Source organism: Leptonotus elevatus, chromosome 2, assembly GCF_054856555.1.
Source record: "Leptonotus elevatus isolate MCC_2025b chromosome 2, RoL_Lele_1.0, whole genome shotgun sequence".
NCBI lineage: Eukaryota > Metazoa > Chordata > Actinopteri > Syngnathiformes > Syngnathidae > Leptonotus > Leptonotus elevatus.
The window spans coordinates 15,919,731-15,938,390 of NC_141240.1; the positions used below are offsets into that span (position 1 = coordinate 15,919,731).

The window sequence follows — 18,660 nt, forward strand, 5'->3', positions numbered from 1 at the left end:
CAAGTGCTGCTGTGTTGCATACAAGTGCATCGCGAAAAGGGGCGTCAGCTGACTGAAAGCATTGTTGCTGTGCTGACACGGTGAAGGTCAGGTGAGCTGGTGGGGGGGGATTGTGGGAATATGAGAAGCTGGCCAGCATTGCTGTTGATGTTCATTGTGAGGTCACATGAAGGTGTGCCGTGAGAGAGCTGCGAGATGTTTACACCTCTTGTACTTTTTCATCATGTGTCGTTCCACAGATAAGAGAGCATCATTTGAAGACTGACTTGTTTCATTTAGCAAGCAGCAAAGGTAGAACTACTGTTATGCATTTAGTTTGATAGCATTTGCTTGCTTTGGTGTGCCTTGAGAGCTCTTTGCCAGTTGATTGGGGTCTGTTCGTTCTTGTCTCTACAAATTGAAGCCTCCTCAGCAGATGATGTCGCTTAAATGATTAGTATTTTTGATTATGTACATATCAGACAAATATAACCCAAGTATAAATATAGAATTGATTTTGTTCCTCCTCTCACATGCATTCCCTTAAACCAACTCATCGTGCCACATTATTTCCTAGAAAACTTGTCACTAAAGGAATGTATCATTAACCCAGGAATAAGGATAACTGATGTTTTTTCAACTTCTTCCTCAAAACATCCGCGGTGATGCAGCACAATAAAACAATGCTCTAATATGACACTGCATTATTTGAGTTTGAGTAACTCATTAACCACACATTAGTGTTTACCATGGATTAATTTAAAGAAAGAACATACATTATGTGCATCAATGTCATAGTCTTTCGGGGCTTTTAATTTGTTTCATTTCATGATCGTGGTTTTCCAAGATATATTTATTATACAAGTATCTTCAATTAACAAAAAAACTGATTATTGGTAGTGAATACAAAATAATTTTTGGACCAGTTAAATGGAATAATCCATGTAATGAGTAATCTATCCACTCCCATGGTAGCCGACATCCAGCACACTTTGCATCACTGCAATTACGCATTATTTGGCTGACTTTATGTTTATTAATACCAAATGCCAACTGACAGCAAGCGACATTTGCTAATGTTCTATCAATTGCAGTCTTATTTTAGTGATGCCGCGGGAACGCTTTCCTCTCATTGGCTCTTCCGGGAATAAAACAGGTGAGTCACGCACAGCGCAGATTTTTCTAATAGTTAAAGCTCCACCGGGAAGTTATGTGAGATAATGTTTGGAATGACCCGAGTCAGACCCATTTCTATCTTGGTTTCACAGCCAAGCCTCATCTCCCGTCACGGACCCCCCAGCGTAGCAAACGCAGGAAGCGCAGCCATCAGCAAAGACCCTCTGCTCATGATGGGCCGCTTCCACTCCTCTCTGACTCCACCATGACACCCTGGAGAGCCCTCCTTCTCTCCGACTCATCTTTCACATCCATTCATGGAGGCCCTTCTCCAAAACCGCCTCCGGCGACCCCTTATCATGGGAATCAGAACAAAGCGTTAACTTTAAGTTTCAGCTCACAAGGTATCATTTAAGAACCGCTTTTTCCTTGAAGAAATCACATACATACTTGCGTATGTAAACCTAGTTATATTGATACTGGCGCTCAATCTCTCTCTTTAGATGGAGAATGCATCGAACTAAATACACAACACAAGATGTCTGTGACACCTCGCCCAACTCGCCTCCCTCCAATGCGTCCCATCACCGACCTCAACTTCTCTCGCAGCTTCACCTTCTCTTTCTTTGAGCTTCCCCTGCACCAGTCACCCCGATGGCGTCCCGAACGCATGAGAAACCTGATGCAGCTTTTGAGGGAGACGCACTACTGATTCAAAACAACAACAAAACCATTGAGTGTTGTTATCGCTTTCTGAATCGACCAAATTTATACGATACGAATATTCACGTACTCTTATTATGTGTGTTTTCATCTTGACCCATCAGTTAATAAACCAGCAGGATGAGCAACTTAAATGATGAAGGGGCCACAATTTTTCATAAATTTCACTTAACTTGTCTGACAATTACAGTACAGTGGTAACTTGGAGGAAGAACATAATTGGTTCCTGCGAAGTGTTCAAAGTCTCAATTGTTCAATCTCAGAAACATTTTTTCCCATAGGAAATAATGGAAATGCAAATAATCCGTTCCCAAGCTCCAAAAACAGAAAATTCCTATTTTCATTTCTATTTATGTTTTTTACATGTATACCCTGTATAGTATTTAAACAATAAAAAAATACCTTACCTTACTTACAGTATGATGGCATCAGTGGATGATAAACGCTATGTTAATGCTAGCTTTAGTTCAGTGCTGAGTTTGTGTATTTTACATTGGGCATATTGTTAGAAAACTAGTTACTTGCGTCCTTGCGTGCATTTTTTAACGTCAGGCACGTTGTTGAACAGTTAAAGGGGGGTCCTCGTATTTACAGAAGTAGTCACGGTAGTTACAACTGCACGATAATCTCCTTTCGTATTCCACTGTGGTTTGTAGCACTGTATGTTTTTCTTTGCTGCCACTGGCATTGTTGTCTTTCTTTGGGCCCATGACAAAGAAAACTGTCGTGGAAAAATCAAAATGCGCTCGCGAGTATGGAGCACCTCCGGGAGTATTCACGATCTGACTGGAAATGAGCAGTGCATCGTCTCAACTACCGCAACGTGAGCATTCGGCATCGCTCGGCTTCACTCGGCTACCAGTTTTCAAGGTATGTTCAGCTTAGCTTGCTTTGCTTGGGTGTTCGAACTTCGAAAGTGAGTTGAAGTCCGAAAATGTACGAGTTCCGAGACGTTCAAACTCTGAGGTTCCATTGTGTGTATATATATATATATGTATATACACACACACATATATATATATCACATATATATATATATACACATATATATATATATATATATATATATATACATATATATATATATATATATATATATACATATATATATATATATATATATATATATATATATATATATATATATATATATATATATACATATACATATACATATATAGACTCTGAATCCTAGCCTGTAAGACAAACCAAAATCAAAATGAGCGTTTATGGGTTCATCAGTATCTAATTGTGTTCACCAGTGGAAAAAGCTGTAGTCATGTGTACTGAAATGTCATTGTGCCAAATTGGCTCAAACATGCAATCACATTCATCAATACAATATGTGTGTGCTCTCTCTAGCATGGCATAGCACTTGGCCAGGTCATAATAGTTTGCTGTGTGTATGCTTGCTTTATTGTAAATGATGAAATTCGATGTGTCATTAGGCGTTGCAAGTTATATTATAATAATAGCTGCCTTTTATTGCAGTCAGATGTACATGTAACTATCAAACACGTACATGTAGGAAAGGATATCGTACAGGTCTACTGAAACATACCCGGTCACTTGCAATCCTCTGGGCTTGGAGATTTTGGACTCTTGCTATGGCGTCCTGAGACAAATTTCCTCGGGAAGTCACGTTAGTTGGCTTGTATTCAGAGTCAGACTCAGAAGTCTCATAAGTCTCACCTTCGAGGCTCTAACAACATACCAAATATTGCAAAACGTGACAATCGATATGCTGTTTATGTAGAATAATATAATAAAATATAACTACTACAGAGCAAAAAAAAAACAAATGCAAATGGTAGCTTCCGTAAAGCTAACTTGTACGTTAGCATCACAACATTATATGCTATAGCTAGTTGTAGAGAGTCACAATAATAGCATAGCTTCATGAGCATCCTAAATAAGCGATTTTTAGTAACAACTGTAGGTAGATACCAAAGAATAGTACGACATGTTAGATGTACAAAAAAATAAAATGTTATAGCTGCAGCAACGAATCAGACCACTGGTTGTAAACAATATACGAGACTCCTGCGCAAGTTTTCAGAGATTAGAGAAGGACCAAAAGGCGCACATTTGAGAAAACCACGTTCGCCGCAGAATCCTCTCTGAAAACTTGATTTTTTTTTTCCCTTTTCCTTAATACAGCTGCATTAGTGGCACGAAGCTCAGGTGGTAGTACATCTGCCTCAGTCTGAGGTCAGAAGTCCGGACTCTGACATTTTAATGTTCTCCTCCGGCTTATGTGTTTTTTTCCCCATTGAACTTCATCCCACATTCCATTAACAAAAACGTGCAAGCTAAGTTTTTTATTTTATTGTCCTTATGTGTGTATTCTATTAATATACCCTTTAGTCACGGTTACAGGCAGAACAATTAAATGCTCTTCAATTAGATGTCAGAAGAAGGGTCAATAATTTTAGGTAACGTTGTCATACAACAGAATAAGTAATGATGGATACCTGCAAGTATTTGTGTTCAATTAAACACTTCTTTTAAATTATTATTTATAGGTAAAAATAACAATCACATCCTTAAAAAATAAAGGTATATATTTCTAATGTAAAATAGGTGACTTGGCTCATTGAATGTTAATGTCAAATGACCCCCCCCCCCCTCTCTCTCTCTCTCTCTCTCTCTCTTTCTGGAAACGACCGTTTTTCTCCACGAACGCCTTCTATTGCAGTGCATTCTGGGACTTGTAGTATATTTTATATACTGTCGGGCTCGTTCTAATAGATATGTTATTTGTCCCAAATAAAGTAGTATCGCATCGAAACTCTAATGTTTCTCATGATTAGAAGGTAATATTCAAAATAATAATAATGGTAGGGATCTCTTTACCGTGTCAGTGCCACGTACGGCTACCGCTACTGACAGGCTTAGCAGCTGGCAAAGAAGTGTGTGTGTCGGGGGTGTTAAAGAAGTGTGAGGGAGATTTTATTTTTATGTTATTTTATTAATAGTCTTCGCCACAGATACTGTAGCCTACTGTACTACTCCAATTACAGTATACTTGTATACTTAATATGTTCTGTTTTATTGGCGTGACGACTCGCCACGAACCTTCCTGAACGTCTGTTTGTTGTTTTGACCAGTCTCCGAAGAGGCGGAACAAAAGGTCGCACTTACTTTCGTAGTGTATATTTTGTATTAAGTATTTTATCTGTTATGCAACGCTATAACTTATCCTAGCGCATGGGGAATTTGTTATTCAGTTCCCTAATTGTCCCGATGTGCTCGTTGTTTGTTTTTAAGATGATTATTTTATGTTACAGTATTTTATTTTATTTTTGACGGAGTAGCCGTGTTTCAGTGGGGAGCGCGACATAGATGACATCACTGAAGAAAGGTGCGCTTGTAACCCACCATTTTTGCGTTCTTTAGTTAAGTAACTAAAGTGCCCCCCCCCCCCCCCCCCATTCATTTCCACACAAACCATAATCGAGTCATCCAGAGCAGGATAATGAGTGTGGTGGGGTAAGACAAAAGGGGGGTTGTAAACTTTGCAGTGTCCAGAGTTCAAGGCTGTTGCCCACCCCCCTCGACTCACGTGTGCTTTGCTCCCCACTCTCACTTTGGCATGTGAACTCTTCAAGATACCGGGAGCACTCAAATAGGTCATCCTTTCTCCCTCATTTGCTTGATTTGCAAAGCCTCCCATTTCATTTATGTGGCCTCTTTGCAGACAGAAAAGTGCTTAGGACACAATTGCAAGCACACTTTGTTAAAAGTGAAAATCCTTTTTTTTACCAGAAAGCCCTAAACTTGGTTCTAGATGGATGACACGCAGCAAAATAGCCATCCTAACAACATGCGTTGTCTTGTTGTGGCCCTGGATGAGGCCCAGCTGGAGGTAATTGGACAGCGAGTAGACACGGCCATGTCTTTTTTGGAGAGGGTCAAGATGCAATGTCGGTGAGTCAAATAAGGACGAGTTTGCTGCATGCTCTCAACTACAACTAAACTGCGGGTTTGCATTCCGTTCAGGTGTTCAGTCTCCAGGTTAAAGAGCAATCTGCTGGGCTTTTTTCCCATCCTGTCATGGCTGCCACACTACTCCATCAGAGAAAACACAGTGGGAGACCTGGTGTCTGGGCTTAGTGTGGGCGTCATGCATCTGCCACAGGGTGAGCAACGTTTAACAGAACAGGAAAGTACCATTAAAAATTGCATGTAAGCATGGCACTGCGACGACACACTGGTGGTTAGTAGTTCACAGATTGAAAGTTCCAGTTTTGAATCTGAGTTCCAGCTTTCCATCCAACTGAGATAGACTCAAGTCCTTTCCCACTGCAATGTATTGTAGTGAGCCACGACTAGGTAGGCATGGGCCCGATGTTAGATTCTGACATTATGATAACTGTGAGCAAAAATATTGTGGTATTACGGTATTAAAATCACATTTTCTAAAATGAACTTTTTTTGAAATATTTGGGTGAATAAAAACATTTCCCCCCATTTAACACAAGCTGTTTTATTTTAAAGCAAAATATACAATATTTAGTACAGAAGACATCACTTGTGAGCTATTTTGAGAACAGACCTGTGAGCTGGCCCTTGCTGCTCATGTCATTGGGGCTAACTAGTACCCACTGGCACTTATCTATTTACCTACTGTTGTGTGTAATTAAGTATAATGCTCTTTTGTGGATGTGACCATATCTGTTGGCAAAACTTCACTATAAAATTAGATAATAATGATTGAGTAATTAATCAATAATGAACACATTTACTCTATGCAAACAAACACCTGTACGAGTGGAGACATTTTGCATTCATGTTCCATTCCCTAAAAGGCATGTGTCCCCTTTCTCTTTCCTACCCAGGTATGGCCAACGCCATGTTGGTCGGCATTCCTCCGGTGTTTGGCCTCTACACGTCTCTCTACCCGCTGATCATCTACTTCATATTCGGCACATCTCGACATCTCTCCTTGGGTGAGTGTCACATTAAAACCAAAATGGCCACAAAGTATATGTATATCCTCCAGGTTGCAGGTGGAAATGTGTGAAATGTATTATGTGGATGAATGTGCTTAAAAATATCAATTTTGAATGTTAAACTTTGATCAGCCTCGTGTTTTTCACCACCATCCTGCCTGGATGGCGTACATACTTGTCAGTGTGATGTCATCAAATCAGCGATACCAAAAATGATGCAACTTTTGATCATGGAAAGCCGTAAAAATGGCACAGTGCCAAACTAATCTCCTCAGTGGACATGTAACTTTTAAAGTCACCTCAGCAAAGGGTGTGTTTATGTTTCAGGAACTTTTGCTGTCCTGGCCATCATGATCGGGTCTGTCCCTGCCATTGCGGAGTTGCCTGACGATGGTGCTGATGTGGTGGCAGCTAAAGTAAACATAGCTGTCCAACTTACCTTGCTCTGTGGTCTCATACAGGTACACACCTTGATGATACATTTTCATCTATTTTCTGACCCCCCCAAAATGCCTTTTGAAATTTTTTGCACATTTAAAAGTCTGATACTACATACTTCAAAACCTTTCACATGCTGTATGTCAATAAGTAATATTGTTTTGTAAGAGATCAACAGCTCATATTAATTCCAGGTTTGAAAACTGCTAGCAGTGTTTATGTACTCGTGCATGCGTGTACTCATCCAGCTCCTGCTGTACCTGCTGCGCTGCGGAGATGTGTGCCGCTGGTTGTCCGATCCGCTCATCAGAGGCTACACAACAGGTGCCGGTCTTCATGTGGTTGCCATGCAGCTGCCCCTCATGACTGGAATAGTTGCACAGAGACACACCGGACTGATGGCCGCCGCTTGGGTTGGTTGTAAAAACACACACACTAGTAGCACGCTACTTGGAGCAGTGGCAAATTTTGCTAACAATATATACATACTCAGTTTAGTGCAAATCTGGATAACTGGTGCAAATTAAGCGAATATATATGTATATATTTTTCATTATTTTGGTCCACTTGTGTTGGGGCCAGTGAGGTGTGAGTAGAGAGAGAAGTGGGTAAGATAAATAAATAAATATATATATATATATATATATAGGGGTGTTAGGCGATTACATTTTTTCATCGTAATGAATCGCATGACTTCAATAGTTAAAGATTAATCACACATTTTATATCTGTTCTAAATGTACAGTAAAAAAAATTATAGGTTTTCATACTCTTGTTAACAAAAGTGGAACAAAATGTGAAACTAATAGAATTAGTTCAAATGAATTTGATGAATGTACAATTCTAAGTTTCATACTCTTAACTCACTCACTGCCATTGACGGCTATAAACGTCAAAAATTCCTTTTAACTATTTCTATCAGTTTAAATTTGTTTCCACTTTTGTTAACAATTGTATGAAACCTGGAATTTTTTTTATTGTACATTTAAAACAGATATGAAATTTGTGATTAATCGTGACTTAACTAGTGAAGTCATGCAATTAATTACGATTAAAAACTTTAATCGCCTGACGCCCCCGAATTTTTTATTATCTTTTCTTTTCTGTTTTTTATTCGTTCACTGCCATTGACGGCTATAAACGTAAAAAAAAAATCATTTGAACTATTTCTATTAGTTTCAATTTTTTTCCCACTTTTGTTAACAAGAGTATGAAAACCTATATTTTTTTTACTATACATTTAGAACAGATATAACATTTTTGATTAATCGGGAGTTAACTATTGAAGTCATGCGATTAATTACAATAAAAAAATGTAATCGTCCGACCCCTAATTTTTAATAATCTTTTCTTCTTTTTTTTTATTAGGGGCATCAGCAAGATTTTTTTTTAATTGTTATTAATCACGACTTCACTAATTAACTTACGATTAATCACAAATTTTATATCTGTTCTAAATGTACAGTAAAAAATGTTCTAGGTTTTCATACTCTTGTTAACAAAAGTAGAAAAAAAAGTGAAACTAATTAATAGTTCAAATGAATTCTTGACATCTATACCCATCAATGGCAGTGAATGAGTTAACATAAAAGTGAAAAAAAAATTAAACTAACTAAGAAATATAGCTGCATCTTTTAGTCATTGAACCAGTAATTTAATAATAATTCATAAAATTAAGTTAAAATTAAAAATATGTACTGTACTGTAAAAAACGAGTGTGATATTGATTTGTTTCATATTTTTTTCTGCCACCAGATGGCATAATAGCATTTGTAAGATGTTGGTGACAGCTCAGTGCATAAGAACTATCTAACCTTTGCATTATTATTAAATGTATTACTGCTAAATCTTTACGTGGTCATGTCTGCTGATGATTGGAATCCGCCCAGTACAGGCTTTCCAAGAAAGGGCCGTTGATTTTGTTGGTTGTATGATGTGACATTTTCGGCAAACATGGAACATCCAGGAGCTTGTTTACAAATTTCAAACCTGTGACAAAGTTATTTTTTTTGTTTTTTTTGGGGCAGCAGTGGCTTCCTCTGTGGTGTTCTCTCATGACATCCATTCTTTTTTTTAAAGCTTTACTTATCATTGATTTGTCAGCAGAGATGTTAGCTTGTGCCAGAAGTCTCTATAAGATTCTTATTTACCTCACTGAGCATTCTGCACTGTACTGTGCCTGTTATCTTTATAGGATGGCCACTCCTTGGGAGAGTAGCAAGAACCATAAACGTTCTCCATTTCTTAACATCAGGAACGATAAACATCAAGGCTTTGAGGTGTATTGTACAGTTTTTGAAACACTTTCCAGTTCAAGTCGTCTTTTTGTGCAAGGCATGATTCACATCAGGCAATGCTTTTATCCTGACTCCAAGTCATTAGCTGAGGAGTTCACATACTTTTTCCACCAAATTCAGAAAAAACACACTATGAAATAAATGCACTATAAAACCATCATGAGAAAAGTTTAATTTGGAGCTTTGAAGTACTCTATATTCATTTTAAAATACATACAGAAAGTTACATGCGCGTGTATGGCTTTTAAATGTGTTGCCTTATTGATTATGTCCTCTTCCCTAAGACTGTATACGATGTCTTGTGTGGGATGACCAGCGCGATACCAGGAACTCTGTCAGTCACCGTGGTTTCCATGGTGATTCTCATCAGCGGCAAAATGCTGAATACACGTTTTAAAAGCAAGCTGCCAGTGGCCATACCTTGGGAAGCTATATTGGTGAGAACACATGCAATCACCCATGTGAACGAATGCGCCAATGACAAATTAGTTAAATTAATTATGCGTAGTACAGTACAGTAAGTACAGAGCATGTTAGAATGTATGAGATTCATGTATATGTATATATATTTTTTATTGTATTTTTTAACATGACTAATTTAGTAGGTGTAACTATATTCCACTCACTATGGATGATTTTTTTAAAATGTTATTTTGGCAAGCTTGCCCCTCAATTAATTTATTTTCTTTGTTCCATTACTGCATATTTTGACGAATGTGTTTACTTTATAATGGAAATATAATACAGCACTTCAGTTCATAATGTTTATGGGGGGGGGGGGTGCTTACAGATTGTCCTGGGAACTGTGATCTCTGTACAGATGGACCTGGCTGGACAACACAGAGTCCAGGTGGTTGGAGACATTCCCTCTGGGTCAGTAGAATAGTCTTATTATTGCGAAGCAAGCAGGCACATATTACTATCCTAGAAAAAGTGTTTATTGTTGTTTTTTTTATATCATCTTCCACGGATTTTTCCGCAAAAATGCGGCCCGTACCGTAGATCGCACCGGGACAAATGAGGTATCAAACGATGCGGCTCGATCTGACTCACTGCGCTATTATTTTTCTAGGAATTCCCAGTTACCATGGCGACGCTATTCCCAAAAAAATTCCCTAAAAAGTCCCATAGGAATGAATGGGAAACCGAAAGAGATCAACTCCAATCAAGCACCTTTTTCCAAGACACGCTGCGCGCGCATACGTTTCCTGACCGATATGAATTTTAGCTCATTTTGTTGCAATTTTTCTCATCTTTAGCTCAGTGTCAAAAAAAAATTTAAGGAATGAAAGCTCTCTCCCCTGTGCGGGTTCAAAGACAGTGAGTGAAATAGCCTTATAACATTGGTGTGTATTGCATGGGCTTGAGTGGAGCAATTAAGCTTTGAGTGGCGGGAACCAAAAAATCTATTTCCAAAAGTTTCACTTCAACTCGTCACCATGGCCACAATTTTATTTGGCTGAGGTGTCATTTAGTACCTTTATTTTCACTTTAAGCGAGGAGAAGTCGGACTATTTCGCCTCTTTTTCAATGTTAATTTCGCCGTTTTTACCTCTTCCTTTTCGATCAATCATAAGTTTTCAACCTGCTCTCATTTGGTCATTTTTCATCCGATTAAAAAACTGAGAACATGCTCGCGTTCCCCAAACCCTTGCCGTTCTAACGAGCCATGGAATTCTGGAATCTACATCTTCAACCGTTAAGTCGTGAGAGGCTTTTGTTTGAGGTGTGCGTATCCTATACAAAATCAATGGAATGTTGGTGCGTGACGTCTCCCAACAAGTTACAATCAAACGTCAGACCACAGCACACTTTTCCACTTTGAGTCCAACCAAGAGAAGAGAAGCCAATTGTGTGTCTGGGTGTTCTTTGATATATGGTTTTTGCTTTGCATGGTTGAGTTTTTACTTGCATTTATAGCAACAAACTTTGCTAACTGATAATGGTTCCTTAGCCCAAGTGTATCCAAGATAATATAATATATCACTATGCCGTTGTTGTTGTTTTTTTAATGCAGTGCCAGTTGAGAGATGAAAGGTACTCACGGGCATTTAACTCATTCACTGCCATTGACAGCTATAAACGTCAAAAATTCCTTTTAACTATTTCTATCAGTTTAAATTTGTTTCCACTTTTGTTAACAATTGTATGAAACCTATAATTTTTTTTATTGTACATTTAAAACAGATATGAAATTTGTGATTAATCACAACTTAACTAGTGAAGTCATTTAATTAATTACGATTAAAAACTTTAATCGCCGGACGCCCCCGAATTTTTTATAATCTTTTCTTTTCAGTTTTTTTTATTCATTCACTGCCATTGACGGCTATAAATGTAAAAAAAAAAAAAATCATTTGAACTATTTCTATTAGTTTAATGTTTTTTCCCACTTTTGTTAACAAGAGTATGAAAACCTAGAATTTTTTTTATTGTACATTTAGAACAGATGTAAAATGTGTGATTAATCATGAGTTAACTAGTAAAGTCATGCAATTAATTACAATTCAAAATTGTAATTGCCTCTTGCCATAATTTTTTTTTTTATGAATTTATGGCAGCAAATGAGTTAATGTTAATATTTTTTCGCCTGGCTGCTTGCAAGCAGAGATTTCTCCTGGTTTTCTGAATCTTTTGCTGATATTATGGACTATAGATGATGCCTAAATTCCTTGCGCGTTTTTCTTAAACTGTTGGACTATTTGCTCACGTAAGTGGTGAAGCTCGCCTCATCATTGCGTGTGAATAATTGAGCCCTTCAGATTACATTGCTGAATCTAAAAGAAACCCATAGCTTTCAATGGTAAGAGTATTGATTATTGAGGTCAGTGATAAAATGACGTTGTTTCAATGACATTCTGAATTGAATTGAACTGTCATTCAACGGGTGTTTTCTGTTGTCCTTCCTCTTTTGCAGGCTGTCGGCACCCGTCCTCCCGTCTCTCTCAATGGTCAGGGAACTTTTCATTCCGGCTCTGTCGGTCGCTCTGGTGGGCTTCAGCTTCCTCTCGGCCATGGGCTCAGTGTTCGCCCACAAACATGGTTACCACTTTGACTCCAGCCAGGTGCAGTAGTTCTTCAATAACAACTGAACGTTATTCTTACTGATGTACTTTGCACCCGTGTTCACCCGAACCCAAACGAAGTGTCCAGGCTGGTCAATCAACTTTAGGGTATCTCTATTATTTCACATCATGCAATCAGTAGATATTTGGGTCATCTTCTGCTGGTGTTTCATAAGCTGCATTTTTATTTGTTAGGTAAGGTAACAAAAATCCCCTTAGATACATCACAGTATTTTTGAGTACATTGAGGATAATTCATTTCAAGGGACAGCAGCATATCAACATTTGATCCATACAGTACATTACATTGGCATCAATATTTTTGTTACACCCCAAGTTACAAGTCATTTTGGAATTTCGTCCTGATTTGACCTAATACCACTTCAATTGCAAAGTGGTCTCTTCCATTCACACCATACGGACTCAAATAGAAGATTTCTGGACTCGTTGATATCCAAACTGAACACCACAGCAGTTTTCCAAACACCTCTTGAAACCCTCTCCGAACCTGCGCTGATATTTTTGAAAGATTATCTGGATATTATATATTTAAAAAACACAAACTATCTTTGTTCCTCCCTCCTTAGGACCTGCTGGCTCTGGGTTTGTGTAACTCCATAGGAGCCGTGTTTCAGTGTTTTGCTGTCAGTTGCTCCTTCTCACGCAGTATGGTTCAAGAAAGCATCGGTGTCAAATCACAGGTATTGTTCCCCTCAAAGACTCTTTTTGTTGGAAAGACAACATGATCAATTCTAGCTTTGACGATTTTCATTACAATACACTTTTTTTTCTTTTTCTTTTTTACAATTCTAATCCTCATGTTTGTCATTGTTCATTTTAATCTTTGGTTTTGCTGTTTAGATGTCAGGCTTGATATCAGCCCTGCTGATTTTAACTGTTTTGCTGAAGATTGGTCATCTCTTTGAGCAGCTGCCGAAGGTAAATTCAATTTATTTGTAATAATTGCAGCTATTTTTATTTCTGGAAAATCATTTTCTGTAGTCATGCATTAATATTCAGGCTCTGTTGAAAACAACATGCAAGTGTTCACTTTTGGCTTCCTCGCACTACCAGTACAAATATCGACATTTTAGTTTAATTGTTAGAAAAACACACACAAAGTGAAGCATTCAATAACATAAGACAGAAAGAAGACAGTACAGAAAGTCACAGGGTCACTGCTATACTACGCAAATATGAAAATATAAAGCTCGGTAAAATGCTGGAAAGTCTGTAAGGATGCTGACATTGGACACTTTATGTTACTATGGTACACACAATTTCCTGGACAAACTGAGTCGTCACCAAACTATTCTCTATGCCGAGAGGATTCGTCGACGCTCACCCATAATCCTGACCAGGACAAGTGGTAGAAAACGGACGGAATTATCACGTCACGGCAATGAATGAAACTTACTGTGTGTTCCAGGCAGTGTTAGCAGTAATCATTGTGGTGAACCTGCAGGGGTTACTGGCTCAGTTTAAAGATGTGGTTTCGTTATGGAAGTCTGATCGCATCGATCTGGTAGTATACAAACTGCACCCGATTATCATGACACTACTCACCAGTGCCTTCCTGACCATGAACTTTTGACCTCTGCTCTACTCAAGCTTGTGTGGGTGGCATCACTGATCTCAACCCTAGTCCTAAACCTGGACCTGGGACTGGCAGTGGCCATACCTTTCTCTCTGCTTATGCTCATCTACAGAACACAACGGTCAGTGTTTTTATTTTTTCCTACCTTCTACTACTTCAGTTTTTTTCTCTTAAACTGCTGTCATTTTTTTTTGCATGATATTAATTATGACTGAACTGATCACCTCACAACTGAACACAGCAAATGACCTTACCCTAAAATAAATACAGTCCTGCCTTGCAATACATGTGACCCGATTTACTAGTTAAAAAAAATATATATATATATATTTTTTTTTTTTGCTTTGACCTAAATACAAGCACTGTATGGTGTCCAATTAACTCAGTCAACTTTAAACCAAGCTGCAGTTTGGCAAATTGTGAGCACTTCTTCAAAAAAGAGGCTTCAAGATGTTTATTGCTACTCCTACTTATACTTTACTGTCAAAGTAAATATTAAACAAAGAGAAATACATATACCGGTACATGTGTTTTTAAAACAATCAAACATGGAAAAGTTCGCTTAATGGTATCAATGCAAAATGCCTTAGATGGACTAACAAAGAGCATTTGTGTTGCAAACTTGCAGTCAAGCAACGGATGTTCAAGCACAAAAGTTGTAACAAAAAAAAAAAAATAATAAAAAAGAACACTATGGCAGCTTATTGAGTCAGTTGTGAAATTCTTCTTCATGTGTTCTCTATGTCTATATAACACTCCCTTCCAGTGGTCAAGGTTTGCACACTAGGAGGAGCTGCATATCTATTGATATGAAGCAAAACTTGTCAAAATGTCTTTTAATTAAGTACATTACAGGGTGCTATTTTTCTTATTGGAAAACACGCTACAAAAAATTTTTGTTTATGGGGAGAGGTGGGAATATCTTAATGGCATTTTCATTAATTTCAGTGGAGAAAGAAATGAAATGGTTACGGATTATTATTATTTTTAACTCGTATTTCATGGTGTAATTGTATATCAATAATGATAAAGTATATTCATATTGACATCAGTTTAATATGCTTGTACAATTAATAAAATAACCTAAGCCGTTAATAGGATTACATATGTTTGTAGAAATTTACAAGTACGTTGTACTATTATTTTAGTTGTAATTAATTGTGTGGAACAGTTGACATAAAAATGTTAATTGCATTTGCATTGTGTTGTTTGAATTATATAGTAGAGCTTTTATACCTTTTTAGCTTCTCTCCCCAATTAGCTGTGTGGTCGTTTGTGTCATGTTGTCCTGATGAATATTTCTCTCATGTGTCCTTATCTTCCAGCTTCTCCACTTCTGTGTTAGGTCAAATTCCTGGTACAGATTGTTACAGAGATGTGCAACTCTACACTCAGGTGTTTTCACTGTTTTTTTAATACCTGTTTTATTTTTTCAAAGACCTTTTTCATCTTTGACCAGTTATATGTTTTGCTTTTGTTCTATGGTTGACTGGATACCATCTTAGCCAATCAAGAAAAAAATAATGGCTAAAAATGGTATAAATCTGAATTTTTGGTTCGACACGTGGGCATAGAAAATATAGGAAGGAATGTCCATGATATCTACTGTATGTTGGATCAAGGTTGCATCCTTCTTTCTTGAGCAGAAGTGATTATGATGTGTGTATGTTTCTCAGGCAAAGATGGTTCCCGGAGTTACCATAATCCTTTGTCGCAGTCCAATTTATTTTGCTAACTCTGAACTGGTCTTCACTGAGATCACACAGGTGGAAAACACACACAAACAAACTCAGCGTCATGGAATTGTCTCCAACTTTTCCCTTCTCCGCCCAGATAGTGCGTCGAGCTCAGGAGGAGAACCCGGCAGGAGTCCGAACCCCCTTGATGTCCTCCTCTGCCCAGGCGCCGACACGCAGCCACGCCTTGATTCTGGATCTCAGCTTGGTCAGCTTTACGGACTCGGTGGCCATGACAGCACTCTGCGAGGTGATCCATCAATTGTTTCCATATTGATCTTGTAAAAGCACAGTGGAGGCAAGATGACGCGACTGACGTCAGCCTTCTGGGTCAACAAACCGACACCTGTCACATTTGTGGACCAAGATTTAGAGAGCACTGAGATGTGTGTTCTCACAATTGGTCTTTATTCATAGGTTATATGACTTAAGACTTGATGTTTACGAGCGGTGGAGCATGATTACAACATGTATCCAATTTAATTTGAGGCAATTAGAAGCAATTCATTGCATATTAATTTAGGATATTTGATACCACTTTTTTCAGACAGAGTACTCAACTCTTGAGTAAATACCGATAACAAGCGCGATACCACTTTTGATACATAACATTTCCAATAAAATCAATAACCAAAAACTGCATGACATTAATGACAATTTACTGTGTTCTTTTGCTATTTCTTTACATACTGTTTGCTTACAGAAATGGCATCTTAATGGGCATCTCTCAGACGTGCATGCCTTTAGTTCCCGTTTGTAAAACAGCCACAAAAAGGCAGCCAATACTAGTACCGGCCGCCATCATGAGTACCGATGAAATAAGGCCGAGTATCGGCCGATACCTGATATCAATACTCGCCCAGCCCTAATTTTAATCATTGAATTGACACAATAAGTATGGTAACGTCCTCTGAACAATGTTTGTTTGTTTTTTCTCAACTCATTCGCTGCCAGTGACAGCGGCTATAGACGTCAAAAGATTGATTTTCACTGGGCTGGCAGTGAATGAATTACAGATCCCAAAATTTCCCGTATTGTACATGGTTGATCAAATTTACATTTTTCTTTGCTTGAGCTGGGGTCCCTACGGTGGCAGGGAAAACAATTGATCTGCAGCAAACTCCATTAACTCCTACCTCCTATTTGATGAGTACTTTCAAGGTATGTAAGTAATGTTGTCAATATGTCCTTATATGGTGATGCAATAAAAAAAATAAAATAAAATTAATCATGTATTATTTCCTACCGCGTATCCTGTTCAGGGTCACGTGTGAGCAGAGCGTGGGCTGGACTGGTTGCCAGCCAATGGCAGGGTATCAAAATAATACCCACCTCATATTTAATTTACAAATAAACACCGTATTCACTGTAAAAATTCTTCTTAACTTTTTGAAAATGTTATTTTGAAATCAGACTAGCAGGCAACAACTTGAATTGAAGTGTCCAACTTGGTGATGTGTAATGATTTGATTTGTGGAGCACAACTTTGTTTTTTCTTCCCTTTCAGAAAATCCTTTCAAATGTTCAGTGGTCACATGATCATGAACATATGACACACACCCTGTTGATTGCACACCATCTTAGATTTCACGGCTTTAGATGAATGGCTAACCAATCTTACTGTTACAACTTTATCACCTCTTTGACCTCACTGATAAGCAAAATAAGAAATGCACAAATAAACCAAAAGCTATCTATTCACGTCATCCTCTCAGGGTTTGTGTTCTTTTGTGTGTCCAACAGCTTGTGGAGAACTTTGAAGCTCAGAGTGTCCGTGTTTTCCTGGCCTCGTGCCCAGGTCAGTTTTATTGTATGTGTTGTTTTTTTTTACTTACTCATTGTGACACGTGCTCAAGATCGCACACACCCAATTCGGACATAAAGAAGTTGCCGACACCCGCATGTGTGTGCATGATTCTTTTTTTCCCCTGCATAGGTCTCAGTGGAGTCACAAACATATTTATCTATAAATGTGATTTTTGATGGCATGACCATATGTGAAGTAAACTTGAGGTGCGCTGTGTGTCGATAGAGAGCCTTTTATCCCAGCTTCGGTATCAGGGTTGCATCCCCAACAGCCTGCCCCGCTCCGCCATCTTCCCATCAGTCCATCATGCCATCCATCGTTGTGTCAGCTCTCCGCCTGCGCTGTTTGAGGTGTGTGAATGTTTCGGAACATATGTTACTCTTTTTAATTATCGGTGTGTGTGACTTTTTTCTCCTTAAACAAATGAAAACAGTTCCCACATGTTTTACACTTCGATAATATAGAAGACAACTTGCCTGTTTTAGCCTATCACGAAATAGGTTTGATTTTTTGTATTTGTCTTTTCTCAGGAAATGACCTCGGATGCAATCTAAAGTTGAATGTACAACTTGGACTGCTGTACATCTCAAAATTATGGTGCCATTAAATGTGGATGCTGGAAAAATAAGTTTATATGTTATAGTACAACAATGTATTCATAGCATTTAATTTTTTTTTTTTTTTTTACAAAATGTTAATTATTAAGTGTGTGTTGTAAGGTGTCAGGGATATATTAGAGTTTTTGAATTTTGATAATGTTGTTTCCTGACTATTTTCTTAAGAATAAATAAATAAATAAATAAAACATTACTTCTGAACTCATGTTTTATCGTCGTACAGCAAGTGTTTGACAATATGTGCCACAGCATCTTTGGATGCCCGCCCCAAAAAATTATAATCTCTTCATATCATTCTTTATCATGATTAGAAGTTAATTGAGTGCAGTC

General features: G+C 38.0%; 2 protein-coding genes across 2 annotated transcripts; both read left to right on the plus strand.

Annotated features, from left to right (window-relative positions):
• Nucleotides 1-120: 120 nt before the first annotated feature.
• Nucleotides 121-1,807, plus strand: LOC147178585 (uncharacterized). The gene is made up of 4 exons (XM_086066911.1): nt 121-179; nt 1,074-1,135; nt 1,248-1,499; nt 1,599-1,807. Exons 1-4 carry the CDS (start codon nt 121-123, stop codon nt 1,805-1,807), a joined length of 582 nt encoding a protein of 193 aa, XP_085923037.1.
• A 2,898-nt stretch (nt 1,808-4,705) lies between these two features.
• On the plus strand, nt 4,706-18,523 carry slc26a6.1 (solute carrier family 26 member 6, tandem duplicate 1). Its single transcript, XM_086069456.1, has 19 exons — nt 4,706-5,182; nt 5,587-5,748; nt 5,821-5,960; nt 6,660-6,770; nt 7,101-7,234; nt 7,460-7,624; nt 9,793-9,945; nt 10,299-10,381; nt 12,426-12,573; nt 13,161-13,274; nt 13,435-13,512; nt 14,003-14,098; nt 14,185-14,291; nt 15,496-15,565; nt 15,847-15,936; nt 16,004-16,156; nt 17,650-17,704; nt 17,939-18,063; nt 18,244-18,523. The coding sequence occupies exons 2-19, from the start codon at nt 5,609-5,611 to the stop codon at nt 18,265-18,267; spliced, it is 1,986 nt and encodes a 661-aa protein (XP_085925582.1). The 5' UTR covers nt 4,706-5,182; nt 5,587-5,608; the 3' UTR covers nt 18,268-18,523.
• The last annotated feature ends 137 nt before the right edge of the window (nt 18,524-18,660 follow it).